General features: G+C 40.3%; 1 protein-coding gene across 3 annotated transcripts in view; it reads right to left on the bottom strand.

Moving 5' to 3' along the window:
* The window catches only part of BMPER (BMP binding endothelial regulator), a 243,831-nt gene that overhangs the window by 84,462 nt on the left and 139,182 nt on the right, over positions 1–20,187 (bottom strand). For all 3 annotated transcript variants that reach the window (XM_009203122.2, XM_009203124.2, XM_009203123.3), the window contains exons 8-11: positions 16,491–16,600; positions 13,160–13,300; positions 10,318–10,422; positions 6,388–6,433 (exon numbers count right to left, since the gene is read on the bottom strand). In XM_009203122.2, the coding sequence (XP_009201386.1) occupies positions 6,388–6,433; positions 10,318–10,422; positions 13,160–13,300; positions 16,491–16,600 (402 nt within the window). The remainder of the gene's footprint in view (positions 1–6,387; positions 6,434–10,317; positions 10,423–13,159; positions 13,301–16,490; positions 16,601–20,187) is intronic.

Below are 20,187 nucleotides of genomic sequence, written 5' to 3'. Positions count from 1 at the left end.
GGAGGGACAACACTGTTAATTGGAAATTCCTCTTAAAGTCCTTCACCAGTCTACAATTCTTACAAGTTGTAAAGCCCTCCAGGCCTTCTCTTCCCCTTCTTAACTTCGACTGGTTATCAAACTGTACAAAATGACAAGGAAGCTAAGGGAAGTGATTCCAGACCAAGCTTTCGGGCCAGCTACCCGGTTGGAATTCAAGCTCCACAACTACCTTGAGCATCCTTCTTAACCTCTAAGCCTCAGTTCCTTCAACTGTAAAATGGAGCTAACAGCACTATTTGACCACAAGACAGCTGTGATAATCAAATGAAACTAAATGAGACTGCCCAAGATAGTGTTTAGAGACGGCAGATGCCAAATAATTATTAGCTGTTGCTGTTGCTGATGGTACTACCGTTGTACTATTGCTATTATTGTTATCTATGGATGATGACAGTGGTGATTGTCAATTCATCAAATAATCACTTATCAAGGACTTACTGAGTACTAACACCCTGTGGGAACTGATAGTAGGTGGTAGAGAAAAGGTGATTCCTAATAACTTCAGTTTCCTTCAACTCTGTACTAATTTACAGCAAGAAAAATTAAAGTAACAATATTCCTTAGAGCAGAACAGCATATAAAACAGAAAACAAACTGATTTCCTCATGCTCCTTCCAGCCTGGTTTCTACCGGTGTGGGATCTCCCAGCCGCCATGTGTGGTACAGCGGGTTTTATTTGCCACCCCTGTCTGCTGTTTGGGCCTGAGGAGCAGTGTCGAGTCTGACTCCAGATGCTGGAGCAGAAACTTCAGTGGCCACTTAGCTTAACACCTCCTTGGCAGGGCTAAAGTCAACACCACAAATTCTTATTCTACAAGCATCTTGAGCTCTGGTTTCGAATTTCCTTGCTTTCCTGAGTTAAGGACAGACTCTTGGTGTTAAGGGACCTGGAGTTGCTTACAGCCCCTGAGGCCAGAAACCTTGCTCAAACACAAAATCACTAATTTGCAGAACCTCTGTCAGTGGAGATTTCTCATAAAATGGGCCCCTACGTTACTATTTCATTATTTTTTTTTCTAGGGAAATAAATGAAATTGTTGTTATATTCTCCCCCTCCTACAGCCACTCTGTTTAATTGGAGCTACCTGTACGCATCCCAGAGGGCTTACGTCAGATGTGCCAAAATGAGTGGCTGTGGTGGGTGCAGGCAGCAGGCAGGGCCCCTAGGAGAGCAGGCACACCAAAGCAGCCTGCACACAGCTGGAAACTAACCCTGGGGGGTTTAAAACGTCACCTGGCAACTGTGAGCCTCCTCCCACCCTGAGCTGCTGAAATTTGATATTTCCTGTTACTTGTGGGACATGTAGTTGAGGTTATTTCAATTAAATGCACATCTGTGCTCGGCATATTCAATCAGCCTCAGTGTTATGTAATCATGAACTTGTGTTTTAAGCTGGGAATCTGATGGTTAGGTCTGATGTAGCTACAGGTACAGCTTAATGAACCTATGACAGCAGGGACTGGGCATGCACATCTGGGCTGCCTTTGTCTCTGCTTTTGTAGATGGCTGAGAGATTAAATTTTCTCATATACTCAATCTGTCAATCTCAGTCTCTCTCTCTGCCCCTCCCTCCATCCCTCTCTCCCTCTCTTTCTCTATACACACCTCACACGCACCGTTCTTGTTAGTGACAACTTTCACACTGTATTATTTATGTCAGAAAACAGATATCTTGCCAGCAAAGAATTTATCTGATTCAGGTCTCTGTTGGGTGGTTAGATCAAGATTCTACCTACTATTTGCCAACACGCAGTAAAACAACAACTTGCATAAACAAAATGCTACACACAAAACAGGCGAGTGGCCTCCCTGTCAGCTACTCCGTGCTTATGTGAGCCCAGCCGAGGCAAGTCCAGACTGACTTAAGGCTAGAGCCTCACACTTTGGCAAGAAACAGCATTTGCAAGAAAGCTTTATAAAGTTTGTGTAGCCTACTCCAAATATTTTATTTTAAATAAATCATCAAAATCAAATCTAATTCTTTTCAGTTGAAAAGGGAGAAAGAGAGGCTGTTCCATGTTATAAAAAGACAGTAATGCTTTTTCATACTTCCTTCAGGTCTGATTTTCAGAGGACTTTTGTTCCCCTATTTTGAGAGAGTCATCATTGCTCCTTCAGGCCAACCCTACAAAAACTGTCCTACTGTGGGTAGGACAACAGTTTGTGCCTCCTCTATTATTTCTTACCTACAGAATTGTAAATTACCATTACTGCTGACTGTTATAAGGAGAGACCCGTAAGAATGTTCTCACATGTGCTTCAAGTTTCCTCTTCGTTACTCCTTTCAAAGATCTGAGACGGCCCCCAAACACTACCAAGATTAAAACTAACCCAAGCAATAAGTGAGAAATTCTGTGGGATTTTAGGAACAGATAATGTAATGCCATTACTGCTGGAAATAATGCAACATTCATTTAACTACCACAGGTAACCAAAATAAATTGGAGAGTATTTGAAGCTCTGTAATCAATTCATTTAATTTACATATGCATTTATTTGTGCACGGATGTATTCTTGCCTCCTTTCAGAAAAGGGTTGGAAGCAGCTTACAGACATACAAAGTAAATAGTTGAAAACATGTAAGAGTGGACATATATGATGAAGCCAGGAGTAAGCCTATTACTCAAAACCTGCATGCTTTTAGAGGTGGAGTACAAATTTATTTTTAGCTTCCTAGCAACAAAAGTAAAGATAGTAACTTTTTAAAATCATTCAAGATATAATTTTGCCTTCATAATTTGTTGCAGGGTTAGAGAATTAAAATACGGAAACATACTCAATTAAACCCAGAGGCTTCTAAGCTCACTTTACTCTCCTACTGCATCTAATCCACAGGTGTCGAGGGTTAGTTAGTGCTACTAGTACCACAGGTGCTCATGTCTGCATTCACCCATGCTGTTTCCTCTATTTGGAATGCCTGTGGCACCCAACAGGGGTAATTTTGCTCCCCAGGGGACATTTGGCAATGTCTGGAGATATTTTTGGTTGTCACAACCTTGCAGGGGATGCTACTGGCATTTAGTGGTTAGAGGCCAGGGATGCTGCTAAAGATCCTGTAATGCACAGGACAGCCCCACAACAGAGAATGATCTGGCCAAACTCTCAGTAAGACTGAGGTTGAAAACTCTGCAGTAACATCATGGAGAGTGAGTGTGTGTGTGTGTGTGTGTGTGTGTGTGTGTCCAAGAGAAAGAGGGAGAGACTGTATGTGTTTTAATAAGACATAAATTAGTTGTTTTTCTGGCTTTAGAAAACACTAGACTTTTTTGTAGTTTCATCCTTGCTTTCTCTGCTCTAGAAATCCATTTTTCAAGAGAGCTTGCATAATTTACAAAGGAGGAAAAAATGTGCCCAAAGGTTTGTTTTGAATCCTGGATATAATGACAAAGAAATTTCAAAGTAGGAGGTCTCGAAGCCACAGCTAAAGGACATCAGAATAAATTTACCTGAATGTGCTATGAAAAACTGGGCATTGCTTAAAAATTGGAAGTCAGCCCATCTCTTAACTCAATCTGAACAAATAAGCCTCGCCAAATAGAATGCGTTTTACAGCAATGATGGAAGAACTGCTGGAGAGCAGGAGAGAGTAAACAGATGGAAAAAAACACCAAAGGAAATTGAGAAATAGCCATCTGATGATATAATTGAGACTTGGACAGAGAACCACATGCATGGGCTCTTCCAGCACTGACTGACCTGCTCCATGCAGGTGCAGAGTCACTGTCCTCCCGGTGCCCCTCCAGCTGGGCGGTTTTCTCCCTTGCCAATTGCCTCTCTCAGTGATAGAAGGCATGAGCTTATTCACGTGGTTAACACAATATGGTACTTAATATTACCAGTTTAAAGCTTGCTCCTATTTTATAATACCTTTCCTTCCATTTGTATTCTTTTCTTTTTCTTTATGATGTCACCAGTTTTCTAGACATGGAAAGTCCAGCTCATAATGAATAAACTAATAACATAATGTAGCTTTTCTCTCAACTATCTCAATAATCACCTATTTGATCCTTGCAAAATAAAGTCAAATAATTCAAGATTTAGACTGTTTCTTACAAGATTGGCTTTTTTTTTTTTTTTTTTTTTTTTTTTTTTTTTTTTTGAGACAGAGTCTCGCTCTGTCATCTAGGCTGGAGTGCAGTGGCATGATCTCGGCTCACTGCAACCTCTGCCTCCCAAGTTCAAGCTATTCTGCCTCAACCCTCCTGACTAGCTGGGATTTCAGGCCCACACCACCACGCCCATCTAATTTTTGCATTTTTAGTAGAGATTGGTTTCCCCTTGTTGGTCAGGCTGGTCTCAAACTCCTGCCCTCAAGTGATTTGCCCTCCTCAGCCTCCCGATTACAGGCATGGGATTACAGGCATGAGGTACTGCGCCCAGCTGGTCATATGTTTTTATGAAGCTGCTAAGCAGTGATCCTGCCTGACAACAATGTGATTGGCAGATGTAATGAGTCTGTGCTCATGCAAATTGAAAGAGTTAACTGGAAAATAAGAGTCATTCCTATGAGGTCTGTCTCTGCTTCGACTAGGAGACACTTTATGGGGAAATGCAAACATCTCCATTGACATGGACACAGAGGAAAACTTCATCAATGTAGACTCTATTCTGCTCATCCAGAAAGGAATTAACTGGAAGGCAGCCTCTGAACCATCCATAAACAAACCCTTTCCTCAGGGTTTCTGGGAGGATGATTAAATGTATTAGATTGTACACGTGTTTTTAAATCAACTGGTGTGTTAATCATAGCTAATTTGTCTTCCTGCATTATTCTCTACTAAGTCATATTTCATTGGCCTCCTTTGAGTTATTTTATTTACTTCATTATCTTTAAAGTAAACCCCTTTTATTAAATCTATAATTAAATTTTCAGTAATTCAACCAGCATTTTATCTAATATGTAACTATTTAATAGCTCTCTGCTTCTAAAAATAGTAACATGTATAGTAGATAAATATTATATTTAATAGTTTTATATAAATACACACACACACACACACACACACACATAATGACCCTGCATATCTATTGTCCAAAGGTACTAATCAATTAAAAAAACAACAGAGTCTAGTATTCTAGTAATGTAAACTCTATTTTAGAGAAGTGGAAAGAACAAACCTGTGCCCATGTGAAAGCCGCTTTCAACTGTCTTCCAGTCCACTTCTCTAAACATAACTGGCTCATAAAATACGCTGATAGATTTTATGACTTTGTTAATCCTACTTATCATACATGGGAACTAACTTGACAGTGACATTACTAATACGCCTCTTTCAGTAAAACACTCCAGGAAGCTATCTCAAAACCATATGAATTTCAGGAGGACTAAAACGGCAATTTGCTAATAGATCTAGGCGTATGTCTACATGTGGGACTGATATGAAGCTATTGCTATGCTCTGTCTGGATGATCAGTAGTACAGTCTCAGGCGGCTTTCAGAATAGGCCATGCTTAGAAGGAACTTTCAAGAATACAGTTAAAAACAGTCATGAATCACACACAACATTTTGGTCAATGATGGACCACATATAGGACTGTGGTCCCATTGGAATATAATACTGTATTTTTACTACACCTTTTCTATTTAGATACACAACTACTTACCATGTGTTACAATTGCCTACAGTATTCAGTACAGTGACATGCTATACAACTTTGTAGCCTAGGAGCCACAGGCTGTACCATATAGGCTAGGTGTATAGTAAGTTATACCATCTAGGTTTGTGTAAGTGTACTCTATGATATTCACACAACAACAAAATCGCCTAAGGATGCATTTCTCAGAAGGCATTTCACATCCTGTTAAGTGACACATGACTACATAATAAGATGGCAAAACCATCAGCCCAATGACTTCTTGTTTTCTCTTTGCCAACAACAAGACTGGATGCACCCAGGTGACGTGGTGATGAGGTGGGGGTGGGGTGAGGGAGCAGAAAGTGCAGCCGTTTGGTTTTATAATGGGAGAAGGAAAGCCCCTCCTAGACTTTGTATAATGTTTGGTTTTACCGGATAGCATTATCTTAACCGCGATGACTACAAATGCTATTAGCAGTTAAAATGCACATTAAGTTATCTGGTCCTTTTTAAAACCTAATCAAACCATTTATCTTCTTAATTTCTCATAGCAACAAATTCTGATGGAAGTATCTATATTTGTCTCAATTGTACTTCTGTGGGAGAATTACAATTGACGTAAAATGTCTGTAGGGAAGTCAGATGATCCCATCCTATATATACCTACAAAAATAAAATGTGGGGGAAACATACACCCCTATTTTTCTTGTCGCACTATAAAATGCAAAACAAATACTAATAGCATATTTTCAAAGGAATAAACTTACTTTCGGTGCAAATAGGACAGCATCCTTTTCTGTTGAGAATTTTGCCCTAATCAGAAGAAAAACAAATAAAAAGTTAATGTTAAAAAAAAAAAAAAAGGTCTGCTGAGGACAAATATCTTTTTAAAATCTATTACAAGATAAACCAATGAAATCAGTCCAAGCTGTACTTGAACTCAATGCCCAGATGGTGGTGATGATGTTGAAAATGAAGTTTCAAGTATCAGCTTCTAAGGCCAGGCAAAGTCATTCAGTAAACTTTCCTGTTTTTATCCTCCAAGAAATATAATACCTAAAGGGCTCACTAGTGTGATTTTTCTCACATGGAAGGAAGATGAAGACAGTCTGGACTCAACCTTTTCATTGGTATCCAAATCTAGCCCTTTAGAGACCAAGGGCACACACATAAAAATGAGAATTATCTGTCAACCTATAGATCCCTAGAAGATCTTCTTTCTGTCTTTGCTTGTTGGAGAAGCTTAAACAGTAAACTGTAATCCAAACTCAGGAATCATCAGCCCTATGGATATGGGCAATATCTGTGCTACAGATCAGATTCAGTCAGATTTCTTGTTTCAGAAAGTGGCAGGTTGTCCATGTTGAATAACTGTTATGTACTCAAAGCCAAAGAAGCTGAGAATTTTGAAACACTGGGTAATGTTTCATTACCTTTCTGGAAATACACTGCAATTTCCTACACTGCACGTCTTTTAAGTCTTTTTAATGCATGACATTTAAAGGAGGTGACGTATTCTTAGGACTCATATCAGAAAATTAGTTGTCTTATCTCCGACTCAATGGTTAATCACAGAGAAAAAGAAATGTAGAAGAAGTTTAACATTTAGAGAGCACTTGTTATATAACAAACATCTTATTCAATATTTTACTTATGTTACCCAATGTCGGGTTAGTGATAAGGATTTAATGAGTTAATACTTATGACCTATTAAGATTTAATGAACATTAGAGATTTCATAATCACTGTTATTAAGATGCACAAGAACCTTATGAGCTGAGTATTTCCCTTTTTATAGGTGAAGAAATTGATGTCATGCAACACAAGGGTAGTAGAACCAAAAATCAAACCTAATTTTGTCTGACCCTAAAGGACATTTTCTTCCCCCTGCAGAGTTTTGTCCTCTTGAGTCCTTTCTCTTTAAGATAATTTAATATTTATCATCTGCTATACGCTAGACTGAGTGCTATGCATTCCTCATACTTTATCATTTAAATTTCACAATAACCCTCCACACGCGGTTGTCCTCATCCCCTGTTTACAGGGAACTAAGGAAACAGACCACGGAGAGGTTGCCAAGGCTCATGTCAAAGCCACACAGCTCACACACTGCTCATTCACTCACTCACTACTGGTCAGTTCCATCAAGAGTAGGCTTAAGTACTCAAAAAGAAAAAAATCAGATTGACTTAAAGGATTCTGGTAAATTATTGAAGATCTTTAATCAGGTCTGATTTGTTTTTGCATCAGCTAGGCCTAAAATGATACATTAAAGGCTTTGACAACTTTGAGTGAGACTTAAAACTCAGTCCCAGCCAGCCATCCCATAGTGCGGGAGCATCACGACATATTTTCATTGCCTAGAGCTCTGCTGTCAATTGCAATTTGGCACAGGGGTCTCTTTTGGTTTCTCAAGACTGAAAGCAGTTGCAGATGAAGCCAAATGAGGTCAGCTCAGGCCGAGGGAATGACAGCCCCAAGAGGATTAAGGTGCTCTATCCCAATGCAGCAGAGCCGCCTTAAAGCCAAGGCCCCAACCAAACATGACTACAATTCCCTACATCCACATCTCAGTGGAAACTTCCATCTCTCGTCTTCAGAAAATGAAAGTGGCAGTGATGATATCACTAAATTAGATGGGGGAATAAATCAGGTACAAGCTGCAAAGTCAGAGCACCTGGGTAATATGCAATTAGCTGTAAGACTCTGGTCATGCTGCAGGCTCATCCATAAGCAGGGTCTAGAAATAGCACCCACCTCAGAGGGGTGACGTTAGCATTAAATGAGATTAGCGTTGTGACTATAAAATCTCAGTACGTATTAGAGATGGAGAGATGACAGTGTCCTGATGACCCAGTCCCCACTGCAGCCCTCATAGCCCTTCTCACAAATGGCACTCCTTTGCATCTAGGGGAGTTGCAGGATGGCGGGGTGGGGAGCGGGGGCAGGACAGGATAGACAGGGAATCCAATCATAAAACCCTTCTTCCACAAGAGACATTTACATCTGGAAAAAGAGATATGCAGTAGCCAGGAAAGACAGAGCAGGGAATACAAGCTACTCTCTCTCTCTCTCTGTTTTTTTTTTTTTTTCCCCCAAAATTTCCCCAGGCAATGTAGGGGAGGGGAAGTAAGTTTTTAACAAGATTTCCATGGTAGATAGAGCCGAGTTATCTTCCAAAGATCTCCTGCGGGCCCCTGAGAAGGGAAAGTGTGAACTGGAGGAGTGGTTGGAAGGAAGCCTAGAAATAAAAAGGTGGTCCCTCAGGCAGGGGCCTTGGCAGGGGCACCAACAAGCTTTGACAAGGCGTGGAGGGGGTGGGTGGGGCAGGGAAAGGCCTCTGCTTGGAGGGATGGATGCCCCTGGCCCAAATGTGGTCTACAGTGATGGAAGGCTAATGAGACACCAGTGACATAAAGAACGTTGACCTCCCCCCGCCCTCCCCTCCCCCAGCAAGAGCACAATGAAAACTATCAATCCAGCTACAAGTGGCAGAATTCAAGTGAAGCTGGAAACTCCACGGCGGCCTGCTGAGGCTAGTTACTTGAGCCACCAGGTTGGCACAGCATCCTGTTTTTGTCTTGTAGAATAAGGAAGCCCATTATTACTAACATGTGCTGCAAGAGTTCATTAGCAGCGAGGGTTCCCAGAGGACTGGCATAAATGATGTGATCCCATTTTTCCCAATGAATATTTATAAGCAGACCGTGTTCAAGTCTACTTATTGTATCTTCTTTTTTTTTTTTTTTTTTTTTTTTCTTTTATGGGAGGCTTTCAGTTTTATGTCTGAGGCTTTTTAAAGCAAGACTAATTAGGGTGTTTTTTTTTTTCTCTTCTTTTCCTCTCCTCTTTATTCAGTTGTGCAATAGCAACAGCTGTTGTTTTTTTGTGCCTCATTTGGCACTCAAGTAAAAACAGCAACTTTTGTTTATAATAATAACAGATGTGAATAAAATTAAAAGCTGTCTATAACAGAGAAGGGAGAACATGTCCTGAATATATGGATATATTTTTTCATTCACGGGAAGGTATTGAATAGGGTTGACGTTTTCCCAAAATGTATAAAACTTTAAAAGGTTTCAAGTTGCTGAGGTGAATTCAATGAATCTCATGCTTTAGAAGATAATGGTTGTTTTATTCAGTGTGCTGGAGCTATGAGTTTTTGAAAAGAGATATTTCCATAAGGATGCTATTTCCATTTGGGGCTACAATGGAGGCCAGGATTAGAGAGAGAAAACTTCAGCAAAGAAATTGGGGATGCTGTGAGGCAGGAGAAACCCCTTGTGGAAATATTAATAAACAACCACATGTAACTTTGAATATCTATAACAGGAAAGCTCTGATTTGAGAAGGGAGAGAAAAGAGGAAAAGGCAAAAGACAGTTACGATGCTAAACAAAACCTGGCAAAAGAAAGCAAAGAAACGGATCTTGCAGGAGTTGGAGAAGTTTTACAGAATGAATGGGAGAAGTCAATAAGAAATCAGAATTCGGACAAGAGCAAAGCAAAAGCTATTTTCATGCAAGGATAAAATCTGCAAAAAGAATGAGCAAACTTTGCAAGGGGCATTTGGCTACTCAGGAACGTGGAGGCTTTGGGGGAGCTGGAGTCGGTGTTTGGAAGATGGCATGCGACCGTGCCACACACAGGACATTTCTCAGGACACTGAGGTAAAGTCGATCCGCATTCCAAACGTACCTGTGGGCAGCTACTGATGGGAATGCACTGCTTATTGCGACACTCCGTCCTGCCTTTCACACAAGCACAGATGGTACAATTGATAGAGGACCACATCTCTCCATCCTACAAGAGAGGACACAGGATCCTGTCAGCAGCTGGAGGCTGACGGGAGTTGAGGCAACAGACTGTAATCTCTCCATGGAGGAAAGCATTTCTTGCCCTGAGTGAGGGATGCCATCATTAGACTAAATGACTCAGGTGTTTGTATGTACCCAACTGATTTAAGATAAAGATTAGTGAAGATTTCAGATTGTGTGCAAGCGTGTGTGTGTGTGTGTGTGTGTTCCTCCTCCTGGATATAAAAATAATTATTGTGTGTTTAACCAAGGCATATTTACATCTTGTTGTCAATCATTGTTTACTTAGCTGCACCCTAGGGGAAAACCAAGCCTGAATTTTCATACATGATACAATGACAGTAATCTAATTTTCCCCTGTTTGATAAGACTAAAATATTTAAGCCATCCCAAGCACCAATAGTTAATTGAGATGTCCAGAGATGGTTAATTACCAGATGTGCCATGGTTCTGGCCCATATGGGACATGCATAAAAGAGAGGCTAATTCAAATGACTCCCAGTGCTCAGACAGACACTTGATGGGCAAGTCACTGAAAATGCAGAGCTCAGAGAGAAGACTCCAAGTGCCATAGATATCCCATCCCTGCCTATCTAGTTCTCTCCTCTCAAAAAGCAGGGCAGCACTTTGGGATTCATTTCCTGGACTAGATCCTTGCTCAGACAGAAAGAGCTATTTAAGGAATTTCTTTCACTCATGAAATGTATAATCTGTGAATGCCAAATACACAAAAAGCCCTTGTACCTCTGGAGGATAGGCAGGGATGTGCATCCTTGCTTGTGGGTAAAAAAGATCACAGACAACAGAGTTGGGGTGAAAACAAAACAAGGATTCCTTCCTGAGCTTGCAGATCCAAGAAGCAGATTTTTGTTAAAAACAGAAACAGCTGAGATATTGGATGATTCCCCTACCTCTTTCCCTTCCTGACTTTTTGAAGCTATTTTAAGGACTGTCTACCCTCTAGTGCCTTTCAAGAGAGAAAGACCCGACTGAATCTGCCTTAAAGGACACCAGACTGTTCCAAGTTCTCTGAGTACACATTTCTAGGAATCCGTGTCTCCGTGAATAATTTTAAGCCTCAGTCATTTAAAGGAACCGTTTTTACAAGGTGACTTACAAGTGTATTGCAGTGGGGCGTGGTGGCTCACGCCTGTAATCCCAGCACTTTGGGAGGCCAAGGAGGGTGGATCACAAGGTCGGGAGTTCAAGATCAGCCTGACCAACATGGCGAAACCCCATCTCTACTAAAAATACAAAAATTAGCCAGGCATGGTGGCGTGCGCCTGTAATCCCAGCTCCTCAGGAGTCTGAGGCAGGAGAATCGCTTGAACCCAGGAGGTGGAGGTTGCAGTAATCCGAGATCATGGCAATGCACTCCAGCCTGGGCGACAGAGCGAGACTCCATCTAAAAAAAAGAAAGAAAGAAAGTGCATTGCACACAGCACCATAGTGAGAGTGAGGCTGTTTCATCTGGGTGTTCTGGAGACAAAGGAGGAGGAGACTTTACATCAAGAGGACATATGAGCATCTCTGAAAGCCTGGTGTAAATACAACACACATGCCTCCCTCTTCACTGGGCATGATACCTTATGTCTTTTTTTGTCCTCAATTGTTTTCTCTTTTTTAATTTATTTTATTTTATTTTTAGTTCTGGGGCACATGTGCAGGATGTGAAGGTTTGTTACATAGGTAAACGTGTGCCATAGTGGTTTGCTCCACCTATCAACCCATCACCTAGGTATTAAGCCCAGCATGCATTAGCCATCCTTTCTAATACTCTCCTTCCCTCTACCCTACCCCCCAACAGGCCCTATGTGTGTTGTTCCCCTCCCATGTCCATGTGATCCCATTGTTCGGCTCCCACTTACAAGCGAGACCATGTGACACCTCATGTGTTCTTACTGTTCCATCAGAACCAAGACCTCTCCCTTCAACTACTTCAGCATGATAGGAAGTCTGGCTCAGTGCAGCATGCCTGCAGAGCTACCACAACTGACTTGTTTATGTGGGTCTTGATTCTCATGGGTATCATGAGGTGACACCTTCGATACACAGTGATTTGACTCCTTCCACCCCTAGGGAAAATGGACTAGGTAGGAGGTACTTTGGACAAAGCCAACCATCTTTCATTTTGAAGTTTAAATGGCCATTGCACTGTTTCCCACTTGGGGTCCTCAGAAAATAATGTAAAATGCACCTGAGATTGGTAACAGATGGCCAAAAGACAACCTTTTCCATTCAGCTGGGCAGAGCTCTCTCACCTGGCTCAACTACGTACGCTGTTCACATCCTTATCTGAATATCTTCCAAATGAGAAAATTTTTATTTGCAAAGGTAGCTTTGTGGAAAACTTCTAAAAGCATCAAGCTGTATAGATCCATCAGGATCTTGACAGGGATCATCACCTTGACAAGTGTCATTAAGCATCTCCAATGAGAAGAGGTACTCCCAGGTATTCAGGCAGGTTTTACAGGCTTAACATATTTCAGCAAAAATATAGTCAAGAAAAACATCTTTCAGACGGTTGATTCTCTGCACTTGATTCTAACTATATATGTATATATAATACTGTAATATAAATACATTCTATTAATATATGCACACATATACATTTGTATATGTATATAGAAATTATGGGATAACCCAATTTGCCTCGTGTCTGGAGCTTTTTAATTGTCAGCATAGTAATACAGGAGTTCCCATGTGCTTGTCTCATGACATACCCGGAAAATCTTGTTGCCAAATTTGCACACTTTGATGTCTTCTGGGGGCACTCGTAGGAGGCACTCTTCACAGCAGCCCTTCTGGCCTTGGTCGCAGCCACCAGGGTGGGAGCACTTCTTCTTGCAAACCACAGTAGAGTCCTAGGGGCCCAAAGGCAAACTAGAAATTAAAAATGATTCTCACCTCTACCAAACATCCTACCTGGCCTTCCTTTCATAACCCATAACTATCTGTGTCAAAGTCTGTAAGGTACCATATTTTAATGTATTGCAATAAATATTTCATTCACTTCAAAATGTGATTTGTTGATTAAGTATCTAGACCAGAATATGAGGGCACTATGGAAACTATGGCACGCAACCCCTCCCTCCCAAGGATTTATGATTTCACGTTCCAGAGACTGATAAGCCCACTCCACCAGCCTGTGGCAAGACCGCCCAGCTCCCCACGAACCACCAGTTTCCTTCTTCCTGCCCTCTACCTCTTCGCAACCTGCACTAATAGTGCTCTCTTGGGTCTCCTCCATGGCTTTATGCCACCTTTTGGAGCTTAACATAAAGGCACAATATCTTTGGTCAGAAAGTAAAAGTTAAGAGCAAATGCACCACCTCAGGACAAGATTCCTCAAGTGTGTTCTGTGCTAACCAAGGAACTGAACGAACAGTTTCAAAACTGGACCTGGGTTCCAGACCTCTACTGGAGTGGAGTGACTTTGACCAGGCCACTTATCCACTGAAGGTGAAGAGTTGATATCATTTGTAAGTTAAAGAAGTATGATTTGATTTCAAAAAGAAGTGCTCTTCTGCCTATTGTTTCTCAGGTTTACTGTGCCTCTTAAATGTAAAATACCCGGCATATAGAAACTATTATAAACCAACTTAAATTGGAAAATAAATAATCCTTTGTCAAGCCGCATATCCTGATTTCTTGTTTAAAAACAAGGGCACTCCCTACCTCTCAAACAATGCATACTTCACTGTAGATCTCCCTGCTTTCATTGTGTATGTTTGTGTCTGTGTGGAGAGAGAGAGCACGCTTTATGTACATATCATTAGACTGTGGTGCCTAGCACTGTGTTAAACAATGAGAATTCAAATACAGAGATGCATAAATGTACTTCTGTCCTCAAGGGGTTCTCCACAATGTAAGAAGGGAGATAACCGTGTAATCAAGCAAATTGCAATTATAATGTGGTAAACACAACTCTAGCAAAGGTGTAAAGATAGCAAAGACAAGGGGAAAGTTACCCATCCAGGTAAGTCAGGAAAGCCTCTCAGGTTGTATGACACCTGAGATAGGCTGTTATGGATGAAGAAGCATCTGCTAAACACATTTAAAGATGGTAATAACATCGCTGGTAGAGGAATTGTCAAATTTGATGGCATAGAGACCTGAAACCATCCTGCATGCAGAAAAATACAATTGACACTTGAGCAACATGGATTTGAACTGCAAGGGTCCACTTACACTCAGAAAGTTTTTCAATAGAAGTTACATCAAGTGTGCCTGCCTTTCCTGCCTCTCCTTCCACTTCCTCTGCCTCTTCTATCCCTGAGACAAGACTAACCTCTCCTCCTCTTCGGTTTAGTCAATGTAAAGAAGATGAAGACCTTTATGATAATCAACTTCCACTTATTAAATAGTAAATATATTTTATCTTCCTTGTGATTTTCTAAATAACATTTTCTTTTCTCTAGCTTACTTCGTTATAAGAATACAGTATTTAATACATAGAACATACAAAATATGTGTTAATTGACTGTTTATATGATTGATAAGGCTTTTAGTCAACAGTAGGCTATTAGTTAAGTCTTTAAGGAGTCAAAAATTAGACATGGATTTTCAACAGTACAGGGAATCAATATCCCGACCCCCACATTGTCAAAGAGCCAACTGTATTAAATCATATTCAACAGGTTCCTGCACCTGCCATGGAAATCATAAGAAACACTGGAGGGATACTAGAAAAGGAAGCTCAAAGCAGACAGAAAATAATACTGATTACTCAAAATGATTGCAGCTTGATTTTTCAAGCATTTAATATCCCCAAGATGACTGTGAATTCATACTCTAGTGAAACACCCTTTTGGAGGAAGAGTATTAATTACACTTCCTGCTAAGCACTGAGACGTATTACCTAATCATCTCTCACGGAACCCATGAACCCGAAGCACGGCAAGTATAACTAACTCCCATTCATGGGATGCCTTGCTTTCCTGTGAGCAAGAGAATTGAGAATGTGATATGTTTCATCAAAGGCTCAGTATCCCAAGAGGAAGCTATCTCCTGCGAAATTCTTAGTGGAGAGGAGAAGTCCTGAGAATGAAGGCCAAGGCAAGAAGGGGGTGCTATGTGGTTAGCACAGGATAACACAAACCATGGGAGGAGGAAGAAGCTTCAGTAAGGTATTCTCAGGCTCAGGAATTACTCATGTTTGGTGTTCAGTGGAATGGACAGTTCAGCCCTTACCCAACCACCCCCTGAAGTGGTGCATGCTACTGAACAAAGCATGTAATCAAGAACTACTGAGCTCTAATCCCAGCTATTGACTCATAACTGACATTGAGTAGAGCTCCCCTCTTTCCCTCTCCAGACCTTTAACTATTAAAAACAAACAACAACAACCATCACTACCAAAGTGTATTCTAAACTTGTCAGACAGATGTGATTCATTAACTCACTAATGAATAATCCTAAAGTCCTCCCTGATAAATGTATTTCTTCCTGGCTTCCAAAATAAATGACAGCATAAGTATAGTCTACGAATATGTGATGTGTGTCCCTTTAAAATTCTGAAGCTGTGGAATTATTTATATAGCAGTAATTAGACTTCTGGTTGCCTTTTGAGAAAAAATGAGCAAAGCTTCGAATAAGACATGATACAATAAACAACACATAAATACTCTCTTCCTAAACTGCCAGGTTTATCTTTGTGATGAACTGTAATTCCATGCCTTCCTCTTCTCTTGAATGTGATTAAAAGCAATTTTTATTGCTAGGTGTGTTAGAGAATTCATCTTGGATAATTAAAGCCAGAGGGCACTGCCATATGTGTTTGTCTGATTTTAGAAAATCCTCAGAACAGGCCCTCGGAGCCTGATTCTCACTACAAGGAGCTAACTTCTTGGTCCTTAGAAAATGATTGAGCTACAGTTTGAGTGCTATGTGTAAATTCTTGGTGACCTTGAGTATGATTTTCCTTGTAAAATGGCATCGTTAATGCTTCCTCCCAATAAATAACACACCATTGGCTTTGGTTGTGGCTGTGATGCTAACACTGAAACCCAAACCCTATCATTGCTGGACCACAGGCTCTCAGAGCTGCCTTACCCTGCAGGTGCAAGCTGTGCAGTTATCGTACAGAAATGAGGATCCATTGTCATAAACATCACTTCGAAAGAGGCAGCTCCCAAAAGGGAGGTCAAACACTTTCCTCTGACCTAGAGAGAAACAGAAGCACAGTGTAAGTAAGACAGAATCAGGGATGTCCCATTTTGTCATCAGCGATTTCATCATAGGTCCATTATACATTCTCATAAGACCAAGTAAGGTAAGTCTGGAGCACAAAAATAGAGCTTTGGGTCAGACATGCCTAAAGGATTGCCAGAAGTCATTAGTTTGGACAAAGGTTGTTAAAAAAGAGTTTGATTCCACAATGAAGCTTGTAAGTTCAACAAATCTATAATGTGTTCATCACAGTGAACCAAAATCACTAAGACATGAGCTCCCCTCATGAAGCTCACCGTCTAGTGAAAAGGCACACTCATCAAAAGCTGTTTCAAAACAACAGTAAAGTAAGTTCTGGAAAGAAGACGATCTAGAAACTGTGGGAATTGGGAGGTCAGAGAAGAATTCTTGGAAGATATAATGCCTGAGGAGCTTCTTAAAGAATGAGTAAAATAATCTAAAAATTGGGTATGGGCAGTGGGGGAGATGGGTGGAGGTAGGAGGAATCAAGATATTTCAAGAAGATCTCGAATGAGCAAAAAGAACTAATGAAATAATGTTTGCTATGGTTTGAACATTTGTGTCTCCAAAAAAATTCATATGGTAAATTCGAATCACCAATGTAATGGTATTAGGAGGTGGGGTTTTTGAAAGGTGATTAGGTCAGGAGAGCAAAGCTCTCATGAATTAGATTAGTGCCCTTATGAAAGAGGCTCCAGAGAGAACCCTCACCACCACGTGACAGCAAAGTAAGAAGACACCATCTATGAGCCAAAGAGTAAATCTGCTAGCACCTTGTTCTTGGACTTCCCAGCCTCCAAGACTGTGAGAAATAAATTTCTGTTGTTTACAAGCTACAGAGTTTATAGTATTTTATTAGACTAAACAGACTAAGATAGCACCTTAGTCATGAAATTACATAAAGGAGTAAAGGGTGAAGCTAACTCACACAGAGGCACATGTCAAGTGTCCAGCCTTTCATAGGCATAGTATCTCTGTAGAACTTGCTTGGTTTTCCCTGATGTGAAGACTGGATTGGTGAACGAAAGGACCAAAACAGCAATCCCAAATAAAGAGTACAACCTAATTTCCTCCTTTCTTTTAGTATTTGAGTTTCTACTCCTTGAAGCACATCAAAACATCTCTGCGATGTTACTTTAATTAAAGACTAAGTTAATTCATGTTCACTGATCAAATTTCTATTCATACCACTCTTTCTTCTTGTAAAAACATTAATAGCAATTTCTGTTTATCAGTAGGCCCAATGAAATGCTCAAAATACCTAAACATACTAAATGCTGTTCCCAGAACTAGAATTGTTAGAATAACTGTTAGTGGGAGTCAAGAAAAACATGCTCTCTTCCTATCATAGCCAACCTCAAGGCCAGGATACAATATAGATGCAGAACTAAATCATTAGTTTGGTTCTCACCACCAAGAGCAAACTTGTTGGCCCTCAAAAGGTGGAAGTGAGTTATAATTTGGATCCTACATATAGACTCCCTCGTGACCAATGAGTATGATTTCTCCAGGCCTCACTGACTTCACTCATAAAATGGCATCATCAATACCACATTGCCATGTCACTACCTCTAACTATGGTGTTAATATTGAAGCATACAACCAAAAACTCTTTCATGGCTAGGCATGATTTAGCATGATGATTGTTAATTCCCCAACTAACACAGGTATTATGTGCACACCCAGGTCTTGAGTCTCTTGAACTTCCTAAGAACTGACATAGTAAATTAAAGGATTATCTGCAAAATAAAAAAAAATTCATTCTTTCCCTAAATATTCCTCTAAGGAACCCAAATAGGTTTACCCTGAAGAATCAGAAAGCTGCACACAGCCTGGATCACATAGATATTGCCCATCCCATTATAATCACTTCTGTCTAATCGCACCTTGGTTTTAGGACATTATAATAAGAAATATGACTGAGCAGTTATTTTTTATATTTACTATAAAAATGATGGTGAAGTCATTTTTCACTGCTTTAAACATTATCATCCTTTCAATCAATCAATCAGAGATGTATTTCTGTCCTTTAATAATTTAAAATATCTCTGCTTCAGTTGAGTAATTTTTTTAATTGGGATAATCTGGTTTGCCTTGTTACTATCCTTTATCTATATGTGCTTCATGTATTTTGTAAGTGGTCTTAAATCCTTGTTGGCAAAAGGCAGAAGATAAATAAATAGATAGATACAGAGCTCTGTGTAGAAGCTTCATCCTTCACCAATCAAAATGCACCTTCATCATGGCTGAGCTCCACATTGTTTCTGCAGAGGCCCTTCTACCTCTTAGAGTTAATGATCCCTTTCTGCATTCCCATAGCCTGTTGCCTATGCTACCACTATAGCAGTCAATATTGTTCCACAGGTGGAGGAATGGCTGGATGGGTCTATTGATCAATTGATTTATTGATTGATTGACAAACAGACTCTTCAATGTGCTTATCCCCCTGAACAAATGTGACCAATCACTTCAATTCTTTCTCACTAAAATGAAAATTTTACCTAAAATTGTAAATATAAAACTCTTGAAGCAATGCCTGATGTTCATTACACATCCTGAATAAATGGGCAGATGGTATGTATTATGATTATTAGAGGTGATATAATTTAAATATGAACCTGGGTTGTGTCAGTGAGAGTGCACTAGGTGCTGCTCTGTGTATATTTTCCTGTGCTGAGACTCTCCATTGAGAATGAGGAAAACAAGGAAAGGAATGTTGCAAAGGCAGAGGTATATCATGTTAACCCTGCCTAAGGGAAAATTTAAGAGCAAAACAGCACCCAATCATCTAAAGTCTAATTAGACTAAGATTTCAGCATCTAGAAAGCATCCTAGTGTTTGCTTTTTTGTCTTTGTATCTTGCTGTGTGGGGATGTTGGTTTTTACCTTCAAAGAGCATAAAATCTTACCTTAATCCCAAAGTCATCATGGTCCAACATAAGATAAAACATTCAAGGGAGTGGTTCAGAGACTTTGTGTACAGCCTGACTTCAGACATTTCCATGTCATTCCACTGGGGTCTAGCCCAACCAAAAAAGATCTCATTTGGAAGAGTTATGATTTTCAAGTTTCTCAAAACTTACTGTTCCTTTTGTAGTATGCCTTATAACCATAAATGAACAGAAAAACCTGCATTCAATACAATAGCTGTTGCTCATATGAGAAGCTTCTGAACTGACACAGCATATCCACAGTACCAGCTTCAAAGCATTAATCAAGCTTACTTATCTTTGGAGCCAGACCCAAATGCCATCCCCTTTGTCATGGCTTTCCTACTTAAGTGGCCACTGCTTCCACCATGGCCCACAGCATGATGATTTGTGCCACACCAAACTGGCTAACCCTATTCCAGGGACACTAATACACACTGGCAACCCAAACAGAACACATAGAAGTGAAAATGTCTTTAATCAGGAGCGTCTAAGCAATTCTCCTTTGCTCTTCTGTTTCACATTTACTTTAAATGTGTGTGTATGTATGTGTGTACGTGTGTGTAGCAGGTGTATGTGTGTATGTGTGTTTGTGTGTGTGTAGCAGGAAGGCAATCATTGTTAGATGA

Source organism: Papio anubis, chromosome 4 (genome assembly GCF_008728515.1).
Source record: "Papio anubis isolate 15944 chromosome 4, Panubis1.0, whole genome shotgun sequence".
Lineage (NCBI taxonomy): Eukaryota > Metazoa > Chordata > Mammalia > Primates > Cercopithecidae > Papio > Papio anubis.
The sequence above is the reverse complement of the archived record's forward strand: the minus strand, read 5'-3'. Positions and strand labels throughout refer to the sequence as shown.